The 15,744-nt window shown below is 37.1% G+C and overlaps 1 protein-coding gene across 2 annotated transcripts in view; it reads right to left on the minus strand.

Moving 5' to 3' along the window:
* Nucleotides 1-15,744, minus strand: part of LOC124556855 (polycomb protein Scm) — a 195,527-nt gene that overhangs the window by 60,190 nt on the left and 119,593 nt on the right. For both annotated transcript variants that reach the window (XM_047130876.1, XM_047130875.1), the window contains exon 11: nt 15,391-15,576. In XM_047130876.1, coding sequence (XP_046986832.1) covers nt 15,391-15,576 — 186 coding nt within the window. The remainder of the gene's footprint in view (nt 1-15,390; nt 15,577-15,744) is intronic.

Below are 15,744 nucleotides of genomic sequence, written 5' to 3' on the forward strand. Positions count from 1 at the left end.
AGTTTTCTCCCGGATGAAAAAATTCCCGGGTTTTTCCCGGATCTCCAGGCTGTTCCGGGTCGTATACACCCTGTTAATATTTCATTAGTGAAAGTATATATAGCATTTTCCGTTGAAAAACCCTTCTGGAAACCAAACTGACATTTTGTTAAAACTTTATTTTTACAAAGGTGTGAAGCTACTTTAAAATACATTAGTTTTTCAAGAATTTTGGATAAGACAGGCAGAAGAGAGATTGGGCGGTAGTTGTTGACATCAGACATATCCCCTTTTTTATGCAGTGGTTTAACAATGGCATACTTCAGTCTATCTGGGAAAATACCCTGCTTCAGAGATCTATTACATATGTGGCTAAGAATCCCATTTATTTCTTGGGAACAAGCTTTTATTATCCTGCTAGAAATGTCTTCAATTCCATGTGAGCTTTTCTTCTTGAGAGAGTTTATTATCTTCCTAATTTCAGAAGGAGAGGTGGGTGGAATTTCAATTGTATCAAATGGTGTGGGTAAGGCCTCTTCCGTTAACTGCCTTGCTTCTTCTAATGAACATTTAGATCCTATTTTCTCTACAACATTTAAAAAATGATTATTCAAAATGTTTTCGACTTCTGGCTTCTTGTTTATCAAGTTTCCATTTGGTCTGATGGTGATGTCGTCATCCTGTACTCTTGGTTGCCCTATCTCTCTTGTAATAATATTCCAAGAGGCATACCAAGACTTCTTCCGGAAGTGGAAACAGGTTTGGGAAGTGTGTATCACTTGTGGAGGAGAGTATTTCAAAGAAGACCATTTTTGAACAGTCCTCGCATGCTGTCTGATTGAGAAGACCTTTTGGTCAAAAGCTTACTTGTTTAACAATATTTTTGTTGTGCCAGTCTTTATTAAAATTCAGCTGAACATGTATAATGATCTGAAAGAGATAAGCAGGTATAAAACGGCACGACTTTCCAATTGACAAGACAAGTGTAGAACATGGTTTTCCAATGGAAATTATGGTTCATTTCTTCCTCATTTTCAAGAAAAATAAAATTCAATAGTTTTGTCGTCTGCAGGTATGAAACTACAGACTCTAGATGATGCAATGCACTACACTTTACCTTACTGAAATAGTAATTTAATTTGAGAAAGTGACTAGTTATGTTCTGATTTGACATTGCTTTTAATTTATCAAGCAGATACTATCATTCCTAAAAATATTTCTGAACATAGAGGAGAGGTGCCTATTATGAGAGAATCTGCTAATGTGAGAAAGCTAGGTTCTGACAAAGTAAGTGCTCATCTCTGTTGGGAAGTATCCAAACTTAATTCTCACAGCACCTGTGCAGAGCAGTGTGAGTCCACACTGCTTGCCCGTGGGCATTGTCAGCCAGCAGTTCCCCCTCCACTTCACTGATAGTGTCATTCCTTTGTTACCAGAGCACATGCTGCAAGATGGGCCTGTTTACTTCATGTCAGTGTTGAAGTCTCTTTTGTGTTGGTGGTAGGCCAAAATTAGTGAGAGGCAAACAGCTGAAGAGCAGTTAGGATCCTCAAAATGAAAATTGGTTGAATCCCTACACTTCAGCCTGCAGTGGGAAGAAAATTACTTTTTTTTTTTTTTTTTTTTTTTTAACTGAAACACAAAATGACCCTCAGTATCTTATTTGTAATGTTATTATATCAGAATGGAAGAAGTACAATGTAAAGTGGTGGTTTTTTCTTTTCTTTTTGTCTTTGGATGAAAGCACGGATGTACCAGACATTGCTCATACTGCTGTACTTGTGAGAGATGTTGACACTGAGTTCAATGTCATGGAGGAACTCATTGATTTAGTGCCAATGCTTGATACAACTATGGCCGAAGACATATTTTCTTGCTTAGGAAAAATTATTGACAAATATGACCAATGATGGGAAAAAACTTAAACGATTGCAACAGATAGAGCTCTTGCAATGATTGGTCAAAACGATGGCATTGTTGCTTTGATAAGAAAAAATGTAAAAGACATTGGTATTCAGCAGGAAACACCAGTCGCACTCCGCATCTTGCACTGCGTTAATCTGCTGGCAAAAAGTGCCAAAATAAGTCGTGTCATGGACATTATTGTATAAACTGTCAATAAACTGAGATTACAGGTTTTGAGACATTGGTAGTTTAAATCCTTTCTGGCAGAGCGAGAGTGTAATTATGGCGAAGAGTTGTATGTTTGTTAAGTATGCTGGCTGAATCGAATTACTGTTGTTTTAGAACAGTTTTTCAACATGCACTATTCATGGACATGATAGTAATGCCAGTTAAAGAGTTAATGAATCCACATGGATTTTATGTCTTGCATTTGTAACTGACTTTACAATGCACATCAGCGTCTTGAGTAAAACTTTGCAGGATAGAAATAAATTAATTACTGACTGTTTTAACACCATTTTGGATTTTAAAACTAAATTGCCATCGTGTATAAAACAACTTTCAGAAGTCTCATTTGCACACTTTTTAATTGTTGCACTAATTATAAATGAAATAAATCCTGAAAAGGAGACTGTGAGTGAACATCTTGATGAACATGGTCCTGTGTTGCAGGCTTTGTGAGAAAACTTGAAGTAAACTTAGTGACTTAAATCAATTTGAACTTGATTTTAGTATTTTTGCAACTTCTTTTGCAGTGAACGGTGAAAGTGTGCCTCCTAAAATTCCACTGGAGGTCAATGACTTTTGCTTAGTCATGAGAGCTTGGGGAGAGGTTTCACAATCGAGAAAAACCTTGATACGGTTTACAAGACCTTCCCTAGAGAACAATAGCAGCTGGTGTTTGCTGTATGTTCGGGACCACATATTTGCATGAAAGTGTTTTCTAATCAATGAAATTAACAAAGCTTATGAGTACTGACATTCATCTGACTGGAACAATACATTTGATGAGCAGTAATCTCACCCCAAACATAGAGATGTTAGTAAAAAACACTTAAAACCAACTGCACAGTGATTAAAACAGATTTATCTTTCTTTATCATAAGTAGTAGTCCACCTCCAAATTTAACACTTTTCAGTAAGATTACATTATTAAGTTAATAGATGTTTAATAAAAGAAGCATGTATTCTTTGCTTATTACTTTATGTCTTTACCTTTCATAAGGAAAGTGCAATGTGCTCAATGACTGTGATATGATGTCCAAACTGCTTAAGAGCAGCAATCAGTTGTTTTCATACTAGCTTTATTAGAGCAGAACCAGATTTCAGCTAGTAACTAGCCATTATCAATGCAGTATTTCAGAGTTATAACATATGCCCTAGTACATCTACACCTGGTGTTTGGACTCATAAGTCTGAAATACTGCCTTAAAGTCTTCAATGAATTGTCATGAGAGTCTGAACAACAGGTGTAGAGATACTAGGGCATGTATCACAACTCTGAAATACTGCACTGATAATGGCTAGTTACTAGCTGAAATCTGGATCTGATCTAATAAAGCTGGAATGGAAATGATGACCAATTGCTACTATTTATCATTTTGAAAGCTAAACTTTATTTCTTTTTCTTGATCCCTAACCTTTCGTCCACCCCTCGTCCTTCCATTACCGGTTCCCCACTGAACAGAATGGCAAAATTTGGAACATAACGCACTGCTTGTACCTGCTGCCAACCTCTGTAATGTATTACTTTGCAGTGTTGATGTGCTCATTACAGCATTACACAGTGAAAACATTGTTGTTAATTTGCTTCTTTGTCACTGTGTTGTGCCTCTATTGAAATGCAGACTGTCAATTGCTTTTCTATCATCCACTGGTTTAATGTGAACACATCCCTGCCCCCTCCCCCCCCCCCCCCCTTTTTTTTTTTCTTTTTAATGAAGTGAGGACTGTGCATTTGATCTCAAACAGGGTAGCCACTCAAACTTGAATTTAAAAAACACTGAGAATTCCATGTATTTCCAGGTAAGTATTACAAATTTCCAGGTGAATATATTCATTTCTTTCTCATATATCATGACTACATGACTACACACTTTAATAAGTAATGGTTCTCGTCTACAAAGGAATGGAACTTGATTAGCATAAAAAAGTGTTTGAAGTGTTGTGTATACCTATAGTTTAGGGAAAACAATACTACTGAAAGTGGTTTACAATGAAGTGGTTAAAAATGCTGACAAAAGGCCACTCACAACGAAAGCAAAAACATTAAATTAATAGAAATCTATTTAAAATTAAGCAGGCTTATACAACACAATACAATTTTATGCAAAAAAATAGTACACTTTAATTACTATTTTCAATAACAAATAATGTGTACTTACACAGTAATTATAATTTAAATGTTTAATTTATGCTAGTTCCAAGGATTTCTTGAAACATTTAAGTCCCTACTCGAAACACACAAAACGTCTATTTAGTAATTTGGTAGAGGAGGAAAACTTTGAATTTTTCAGATAATTTCACTATTTATGAAACAAATACAATATCACAATGCAGTTATCTAATCTTTTAAAGTCTTTATTTGTTCTTCAAGTGCAAACAGTTCATCTGTAGCACTTTCTAAAATTTTCAAATGGTTTGTTCCCAACTCTTTCACCATTAACTGAAAAGCCAGTTTCAGAGTTAGCATTTCCATGGGAAAGACTGCAAACTAATTTCATAACAACCATCAGATATCACTAAGGATATCCTGCCAGAAATGATCAACTATCTTTTCAGAACAGCTGTATTCTTTAAAAGAATTGATAACATGTGATAGAGAAGTCAGATCCTTGCATTCATGCATTACATTATATGCTGCAATTCCACTTATGTGACTACTTTCTGTGAGAATACAAAAAATCTTATAAATACATTATTTTGCCAAACTGATGTTTGATAAAATTGAACCTGGGTCAAGACACGTAATGACAAGTGTCAGCAGGTAGTTTAAGGGTGACATGTTATTCAGTTTCAAGACAAGGGTTTGAAGACCTGTCTTACAGGCTTGTCAAAGCTTAAGAATATTGACAGTTCCCACATCCGAACTGGTTTTCTTTAATTCTTTATGGGTATCAAAACCTAGAATTATATTTTTCACAGGTAACAGATTTTTTACTTCCTTGGCAGCAGCAACCTTGAATGATGTGCTTTTTTCTAACATCTCTGGCTTCATAAAACATCCTAATACTGTTTTTATTATAGATACCAAAACTTTGTGGAGAAACGGCGTTAACGGGGCATCTGTCTGCGACTGTGTATCAAAAGGTTCAATATCGCAGGCTAACAACTTGAAAAAAGCAGTTTTGGCACACAGCAATGGATCAGTAATAAAGTTAGTCACCAACCTGAAACTTTCACTCTTTGGTTTATTCTTAGCCTTCTGAAACACCTTGAGAAATTTCTTTGTGTTTGGTGTTATATTGATTGTTCATTGAGCAACTGAGGAATTATCCAGCCAATCTGGTACAACTCTTTTTTTTTTTTTTTTTTGCCCCAAGTCTGAATACTGAGCATATGATGTTCTACTGGTTGGGGCACTCTTGAACAAATTGTACAAGGCACTCAAAATTAATGCGGTGTCCCAATGTGTTTCCTTGATTGCACCTCTGAAAGCATTATGCACATAATGAAGCCCACGGCTACCAATATCTAGCGGTTTCAACTCTGCTGACTATGCTTTATATTCTTTCAGAAACAGCCATTTCACATTTGGCCCATCCACTAAATCTGGAGAATTTTTTCCTTTGGTGTCTCTTTTGTCACATCAATAAAAGAAGGAAAAAAGATCAGTAGCTCTGGAACGACCAAGAAACCAGGAAGTAAGGTATCTTGCTGTTATCTCTTTTTCTTATCTTCATCCCAAAATCTTTCATTTAAATCCATCTGTGTGCATTCCACGATTTTATTCAGTAATTCACCAAAACCGAGAACAAAATTACTGGCTTTCGTCAGCAATCTGAGAAACTGTTGATTAAAATAAGGCACAGTTCCGAACAGAAGAACATATCCTATCTTATCTCACTAAGTTGCAATCTTGTTAGCTACAGCACTACCTTTACACATCCTTGAGATTACAGCAACATCCTTTTCAGCCTCCTGAAGTGATTTGTGTGCCATAACTGTTCAAACAAACCAGAGAATTTCTGCCTTCGTTAAACCTTCTTTTAATACAAATTCTGAATGTCTGCATGGACGATTTGCTGTTCAACCTAACAGAGATGCTTTAGATTCTGAAGATGATGATACTGGGTCAGAAGTACTATGTGACAGAATAGCAATTAACTTTTTTGGCTGAAAAACCAGCGCAACTTGAGACTATGTCCTCTTACTTAAGACACGCTGTGTATGCTTTTTCCCCTTCATGTGGCTAAAAAGTGCCTGACATCCAATATTAATTAAAGATATCTGGCCACAGCAGTAACTGCAATAAGCTAAAGTAGGGAGACCAGGCACATGTGCTTTCAATTTATGTGACTTTTCTAAATATCTTGAAATGAAAGGTAGCACTATTCATCTGTAAAAGAAAAAAATACTTACACCATTTTAAAACACCCACCCACCCACACACACACACACACACACACACACACACACACACACTCACTCACTCACTCACTCACTCACTCACTCTCTCTCTCTCTCTCTCTCTCTCTCTCTCTCTTTCTTTCTTTATTATCGTGTTTAAGCTGCATATACACTGTCACAGGAATCATATTGGTGCTTGAAACATGTTTCCTGTAGCATTTTGTGACATCTTTGTTTCTGTCCACACTGGTGGCAATGATTTCTTGTAGTGTATTCCCACAGTCTGTAACACTGTAATGTAGTTTTTGTATCATCTGCTATGTTAGGTCTGTTGATGAGGAAACGGTAATGATACATGGCGCTGAACTGTTAATACTCTAAGAAGGCTCACATAAGCAAAGTGAAAGGCCTCATCATTGTTGGTGGACAAAAACATAGTACCTGAAATTAGGAGGGCATTGGTGGAAGTCCAGAAGGTTTGTGTAATGGTAACTAAATGAAAAACATCGTTAAATATGTGAATTATCAAGTTTTTATTCAGTTGGTATGATTCCACACAAATCATCACAAATTACTTAATCAAAAGTGTTGTTACTTTCCGGGTTGCATATGAATGTGACATGAGAATGAACTTCGCAGCAAACTTTGCAGTGTGTCTTTTTTGTGCTGTTCTTTTACAGCTTATTTCACACATTCAACAAGCAGACCTCAGCCTGGTACAGCAATATGTAATAATTCAACAGTATTTTGCATTAACCACTCAATTTTTTCAGAAAAACTCACTACAACAAGAGTAAAAACAACACGGATCAACTTTTTACACCAGACACAATGCGACATATTAACACACACTAGTGCCATGCAGTGTTGAGCCGGAGACATGTATTAGCTGCCTGAAAACTTTTTTCCTTCAATCCAAACCGACATTGCTACAGATATTTGTTTCCGTATTTGAAAACATGTTTTGGAACGGTGTCCCCAAGCTGCTTCATTAACACAGAATAACAACCATCTTTTAACATCAACAATTTACACAAACTTTTCCAAAAAGATAAACATTTAATCACAAACAGAGAATGTACTAGGGGATAACAGACTAAACACTGGAAAAAAAGAAAAATGTAAAATACTGGGTGGCGCACGAAATGTGTTACCAATTGTTTCTTTCACAATTTATGACACACATTAGATATCCCGCTAGGATCTCTACAGCAGTACCAGTAGAGCTTGGAAAAACAAATGCATTTACAAAATGATGTATAATTCACAATACTGCCGCTAGGAGACTAGTAAGCAGCAATGGCTGATAATGGAAGACTGACGACACAGCAGAGATCGGCAATTGTGTTACTTTTTCATGAAACAAAAAGCCCTGTTGTGACTCAGAGGCGTTTTCGACAACAGTTTAACACACGATGGGTCCCTTGCAAGAAGACCATCCACAGGTAGTATGATAAATTTGTACAGAAAGGAACAGTATTCGAAGCGAAGCAACCTCAGCCTAAGCCTGTTTGTTCGCCAGAGAATATTGAAGCGGTACGAGTTGCTGTACAGAGAAGTCCCGGGAAATCGTGTAGAAAGGCAGCAGTGCAACTGGGAATATCCAGACGCTCCTTCCAACGCATTCTTAAAAGTGACCTCCATATGTACCAATACAAGATGACCTGTGCACAGAAGCTCACTGAAGAACACAAGCAGCAAAGACTACTGTTTTCTCAGTGGGCAGAGGAAAGGGAAGAAACTCTCAACAACGTTTGGTTTTCAGACGAGGCACATTTTCATTTAGACGGTGTGGTTAACAAACAAAATGTACGCTTTTGGGCCACTGAAAACCCACAAGTGCTTCATGAACGACAACATTATGCTCCGAGGATTACAGCGTGGGCAGCAATTTCCAGTCACGGACTTATTGGACCCTTTTTCTTTCAAGAAACGGAACAGCAAGCGTTATTTGAGCATGCTTCACAATAGCTTCATTCCACAGTTTCTTGCTACTGCCTTGCCCTTCAATACGCAGTGGTTCGTGCAAGATGGAACAAGGCCACATACTACAAACACTGTGTTGGAGTTTTTACATGAGCATTTCGACATGCGGATCATTTCACTCAGGTTTCCAGGTCGCTTCAATGACGGACAAAATTGGCCTCTCAATAGTCGAGGCCTCAATCCATGTGACTTTTTTCTTTGGGGGTACCTGAAGGAAAAAATTTTCCCAAAATGTCCACGTGATTTAATGGAGCTCAGAAGACTTATTCTTCAAGCTTGCAGTGAAATTATGGAAGACATGTGCCGTAGGGTAATCACTAACTTCAGTGTTTGTTTGAAGGAAGTTAGGAAACAAAATGGTGGACATATTAAGCATGTGCTGAGTTAGAACAAATCTCCATGGACGGCTCTTCATTGTAGTATATGTTCCTTTCAGATTGTATTGACAATAAAGTTTATATTCAAAAACAAAATGGTAACACATTTCGTGTGCCACCCTGTAAGTTCAAATCAGCATGAATGAAATTTAAATACGTGTGTTGAGATACCATGTGAACGCGGATCTAGCTAGTTTTGCGTTTATATATAGTAACCTGCTTTATCAAGTTTAGTTTACATGAGATGCGTAATGCATTATATGTTGATTTCACATCACATGTTGAAAATGCATATTTGCTTAAGTTGGCTGTGAATACGCCTTGTAAACACATAATAAATGTTATATTGAAAGTAATATTTTTACCCCACCTTTTGTGTAACAACTGAAATGTGACAATAAAATTGAATCACTGGAGCATATTAAGTTTATGAAAACCATTATTTAAAAATACACTTGTTATGTATCAAACAATGTTGCAACATAAGTCTCTGTACCCTTCGACCGCATATTGGTACCAACATTGTTCAACATTTACAGTACAATGCCGAGACAACTTTCAGTTTAACTTGTATACGGCCTGTGTAAACATATATGACGCATGGATTGTGGCCAGTGCATTTGCAGTCCTTAGCCTGAATAATTATATTTTATCACTGCAAAACAAAAAGAAGGAAAACATGTAATATAAATTGGTGGGCCCTAAGACTTCACATATTTTGAAATCAGAAAGTTTTATGTAAGGTATAAAATCATACACAAATACATCCATAAATGTATTTCTTGCTGGTAAAGTTCCATAAACTGAAGAACTCCACTATTTCTGAGATGGTGATCTGAAGAATAGTACCGGGAAGCGACATATAGCCAACCACGAGAACTGAAGCTTCGTTGGCACCTTATCGATACTGGCTACAATGCCCTTTGATGTTTGGTTGAAATACCGAAAAGAAACAGAGTTTTATCATGAGTGGGGCCAATATTCATACAAGTATTATGCTTTGAAATATTAGGTATTTTAAAATTTGTCGTTTATAAAATTAAATTACGAAGATAAGTTAAAAATACTAAATTTCCTGAGATTTTAAGAAATTCCCTGGTTTTTCCACGTAAAATGTAATTCCCTGAGAATTCCAGGTTTTCCAGAACAATCACCACCATACTCAGAGGAAACTGGAGCATGAAACATGAGCTGGTCACATTGGGGCAAGGGGGGGGGGGGGGGGGTGTTTGGAAGAAAAGGAAAGGAAAAATAAATTTACTCACTGACAAATGTAGGAAAACATTAAGACTGCCTTACAAATTAATAACTGACATGTAAAGCCATTGGTGCCAAGATGGCCCAGAAAAGCATGCATACCAGTGTAAACTCACCTGATTTTCTTCACGATAGACTTATAATAAGCTAAATGTCACTACATTTTGTTATAATGTCACTCTTGTTTAACTCAAGGGAGTCTACTCTTCTGCAAGTACTATGAATGTTATATTTCCATTGTGCTACTATAATAATTACAACAATGAAAAGAGTACTGACAATGTAATGTGACTACAAACTCTAGTGTCAGCTGGCGATCATGTATTGTCAGCATTTTTTGATCCTGTTTGCAAGAAAGAGAATGCAAGCTGCACATGCATCATATCCACACAACCATACAAATGCCCACGGTGCCCGCAGGCAGGCTTGCGGACAGCTCATATGCCCAGCCCCGGTGTATGTGCTTGTAGGGATGTAATATCTGAAGTTGAGTAGCTGTTGCAACAATGATTATATTCTTCACAAAGTACTCTTTCATTCGCTGTAATAAATTGTCGTTCAAATCAAATAGTGTAACTACGAGGCTAGGAAGATGGCTTATTCCTAATATGCAATACCACAGTATCGCATATTATGATACACTATCTCATATTAGGATAACTTCAGCTTGCCACCCTAGTAGCTGGATTCCAATTCATAGTTTTACAAAGTGGTTTGACAGTTTTATAAGCTTTGTGAAGCCATTGGGTGACGATTCTATTGTGCTAATACTTGATGGTCATCATATCACATTTTGTAATACATGAAAGCAAGAGAAAACCATGTCCACATCGTCTATTTATCACCACATTCCATTCATAAAATGCAGGCTTGTGTGTGGAATTCATGGGACCATATAAAACACATTATCTCCAAGAAAGTAAAATCTGGTGGGCAAATAACCTAGGTCAAGCAGTAACCTGATTTTTTTATTACAGTTATTTGCAGCAGCCTACTTGAGATAGTAACAATGGAAAATGCTATAAACAGCCTCAGGTGTATACTTAGGGAAAATAACTTTGCAATACTCCAGGAGTTTAGCATACAAGATGCAAACCATAAGTAAATACGAGTCCAATTCATATTCGGCCAGCTCCAAGAATCAGAAAAGCACATCAAAATATAGTAAAATCAGCACATTCTGAATTTGTCAAATAACTAACACCATCCCAATACAGGAAACATTTTAAACAATTCAAAGAGAAGCCACACAGGACACATAATCTTCCAGTCAATCACAGTCTGAAGACCAAGACACTGAATGCATATTTTGTAGTGGTCATTTTCCTAAAGACTAACAGACAGAAATGGGGCCAGTGTTTGGAATGCTTCTGTTTCTGAAGAATGTTAACTGAAAAAAGGCTTTTGTATGCCTTGATTGCACTTCTTCTGTACACAATAAATGCAGAACGTGCTAGTGAGGCTGTAAGGAAGAGATTATTATTATTATTCTTGGGTTTACTAGTTCTTATGTTGATTGATATTAAGTGTTTTCTCAGAGTCTCATATTAGGACATAATTTATATTTTGATTCAAATAGACTTGTTTGTACTTTATTCAAAGTTACATGTATTAAGTAGGTGAATTCAATTCATAAAATTTAAAGCACAGTAATTTAAGGTGGATTTGTAATTAACAAACATACAGCTAAATCAAATACTGTAATATAAAGTGGAGTAAAGAGAGATGAGGAAAGTCTCACACCAGGAATGAAGCTAGTATGAAGTCTACCCACCACTGACATCAATTATCTGTCTCATCCGATGAGGCATGGCAGTGCTCAGCTTCTAGAAATACTCTCCCATGTATCCAATACTAGTTCTCACAGTTTGTCAAGAGTGTGTGTGTGTGTGTGTGTGTGTGTGTGTGTGTGTGTGTGTGTCGGCCAGTATTAAGTTCATGTAATGCTTTATTTCAGTCCACAAATTTTCAATAGGATATAAGTTCAGCGCTCAAACAGACCAGTCAATCAGGTCACCATTAGCCTGTTCTGTAAACCACAGCTCCGCGATCTGATTAGTGTGAACCGTTTCGAGTGGTTCTGCTAGAACCAGATCACTCCACTGGGATAAAGCACCCTCACAGTCAGCACCACAGAATCTTTCGTGATGTGCACATACTGATGCACAGTGAGATGACCATGAATTTTATGAGATATCCCTGCCCCATCTGACAACATCCATCCCCAACATGATTTGGCCATCACGCGAACGTTGCACTATGTACTGTGGATCGTATCGTGCTCCTTGTGGCCTGTAGACCATCACCGGACCCTCATTCACTGTGGTAAACACTGACTCACCTGAAGATGTGACATGGTGCCAGTCACAGTCTACATTCAATTCAGCAAAGGCAAGCCTATAAAGTTTGTGACTGCCAGAGAGGGTATCTTTATTAACTGCCTGTGGTCTCTAAGGCCAGCATCCCACAAGCATTTGTGAACATCCATGGAAACTGGTCTCATCCTTGAGTTGGGCGGCGTTTAAAAATGGACATTCCCTACAACTGTCTGGTAGCATTTGACCTGCTGATGTACTGACAGCTTTCCTAAGCCCAACCGTTTCAGACAGCCCGTTACTGTCTTGCACAACCACTTTATCCACTTCTGGGCTCAGCAAGGTTGACCACCATACCTGGCTTCCGTTTCACACTCACTGAAATGATCATACAGGACAACTGCCAAGACATTATCTCCTGTGGGATGCATATGCTGACACACCCTAGCAATAAATGACTGTTTGTCATATACCTGTGTTGCACAATGTGTTACCATATTCAGCATACCTTGGGTATATTCATGTTACACTTGCAACACAACAACAAACAATACAATGTAAAAAAAATATGGTACTCAGGGGACGCGAACCCTACTTACTTCAGTGGAATTTCAGAGCCTGAAACGCTGCCAGGCGGCTATCATGTAACTATATAGGTTTGGTCTTGTTTGTTTGTTTGTTTGAGGCGGAAGCATCTTAGAATCCTAAACAGATAAAAGTGAGTGTTAAAATATTTATATTAAAAATATGCAGTAACTATATGCAATCACAGAACATCAAGAAGGTCTTTATGTAAAATTGTTACAATAAAAAGGGAAAAAATACACCATTAAAAAGGTGTTACATGTGGAGCTGCCACTGTTGCCAGTGTGTATTGAGTTATCACTGGTGCAAGCCATATACAACCAAAGGTACCTGAGCTTATCAAGATGTGAACAGCTTTTTGTTGTGTGTACTTTTATCACCTTCAGTGACACATTAACAATGGTGTAGAGGGGTGTCCACCTGGCAAAACTAAACAACAACAACACATGGATCACTCCATCTGAAATAAATTGAAGAGATTCTCAGCTCCTAGCTGACTCTTAAAGTAAGCACAAAACAATTGTTCAAAATGTGATACCTTGAAAAATATACTTTTCACTAGTGAGTCCTCAAACTGAGGTACGGATTCGTATGTCAGAACAATGTCCTAAAGGAAAGATGGGATGAAATTTCTAGTTTCATGCTCCACCAATGAAGAGATTAATAGAGAGGAATATAAACTGTGACTAAACAAGAATGGTGAATCAAAATAGCAGTGTTCTCTTAAAAGATGCCACCCCAGCAGTTGTCTTAAGCAAACCACAGGAAACATAAATCTGGATAGCGAGACAGTTTTTTACTGTATCTGCTGATTAATTTTTAAGAATTCTTTTGTTAAATAGTACACAGTTGAAGTGCATTTCTTTCCTCCCCATCAGAAGCAGTAGAGAGTACATTTTATGTCCATATCTTCTGTGTCAACGTCACATCTTTAACAGCCCTCCAGCTCACCAACTCAAATAAGAAACTTATACGTACAATCACATCTGGTGTTATCTCACATATATAACTGTACATCAAAGATGGTACAGTCACTGCATACATAAATTTGGGGTAATAATTCAGTACAACGGACTCTCTCAATTTCTCAATGGTGGATTTCTCACACAGACTGACTAATGTATATTTTGTTGTGAGTAATTACAAGAATGAGTCAATATTTTAAATTTCAATTTTGACTCCACAATTTTTTTTTCTTTACACTAATCAAATTCTTTCAAACGCACCTTAAGAAGGTGTTCAATTGTTAATGGTTCACTGTGCATTTGGCCAAAACAGTTTCTTACAGATATGGTGTTTGATTTGACTGCCTTTAAAGGTTAATATTTTTTCTGTTTGGTAAGAGACTGTCTTATCATGCCATTGTTTATATCTTTCACAACAATTTTTCAATACCATATTAATTTCAGTTCTGATTTCCTTACTGGGAAAGTATAGTTACAAGCTCTTTTAATACAGAAATACCACATCAGCCTAAAACATTTCAAGACTAGACCTTTAAAAATAAAGAAACATTAAGATGATGGTTTTAAAACTTCAAGCATTTTACATAGTCTATCGCCACTTGAGTGCAGTGCACATAACATCCATAAGACCATGTGGAACTGCCAGAGAAGTCCTTCTTTGTGATGACGATCAATTCACATGTCACATTGGCTTGAATGTTGGTTATGTCGTCAAAGTGTTTACCCCTCCTGTGAATTTCTGCACTTTCTTTTGTTGTGGTAGGTTCATATTGATAACACCAGCTCTCGTCATCTGGGTAGATTTTTTCAGAAAAGAATTGTCCACATTTTGCATTTCAATCAACACACAGTACATGTCCATGCGTCGTCATTTTTGTTCAGAGGTCAAGTTGTGCAGGACAAATTTTGCATACACTTTTCTCTTCTCCACAACATTCTGGTGAATGTCTTGACCACATTGTTTAAGATGTTGATTGTGTTTTTAGACAAAAATGTTGACAAACTACCACCACATGTTCACTACTTAACATTACCAACTCACAAATGACTTGTCGAATGCACATCTACTGTTTACAGTTGAGAGTTTAAGCTATTACTGTAGCTATTGTGCTGACGTTGCTTGTACATCATGAAGAAAATCAGCTTTGGTGGTTTCTGGACGGATAGTGTATGTTGCAAATATCTGTTTTCATATGAATTTGGTATTCCTAGCAGCTGCTTAATAGAGAAGAGCGAACATTATGCACAAAACATTTTGAGACTCAAACAAAAGGCATGTTTAATCTTTCAGTTGTTCTCTCAAATAAACCAACACAACTTGTAAGAAACAGAATACCATAACAAAGCTTCTAAACTGACAGAAACTGATTATTTTATGTTCTGTGAATGCTTAGAAAAACCACTAGCTTTCAAAATTTCTAGAGTTAATAATTAACAAATGAACTGCCGTACCTGTCTTAGGTGCTGGTGGCGTTAACTGCTTTGAACACTTGGGGCACAAACCTCCCAGAGGCCGGCTTGTACAAAAATTTTCACAGCACATGAGTTCCTCGAAAAGAATTTCCAAGAAACTCCACAAATCGGACATCTTCTCAATGGCTGGGAGACGGACATCAACAGTTTTACTGTCGAAGGCAACTAAAAAGAATCACAGTTCAGAGTTAGAATACTCCACATAAGTCAACTTTTCAATATGCTTGGGTAAAACACAAAGCTAGTAACCATGACTACATACTTGAATGTTTTAAAGATAAAAATTAAAGTTAGAGAAACTATTTCCAAAGTCAATGTTCAATGAAAAGTACA

Source organism: Schistocerca americana, chromosome X (assembly GCF_021461395.2).
Source record: "Schistocerca americana isolate TAMUIC-IGC-003095 chromosome X, iqSchAmer2.1, whole genome shotgun sequence".
Classification (NCBI taxonomy): Eukaryota; Metazoa; Arthropoda; class Insecta; order Orthoptera; family Acrididae; genus Schistocerca; species Schistocerca americana.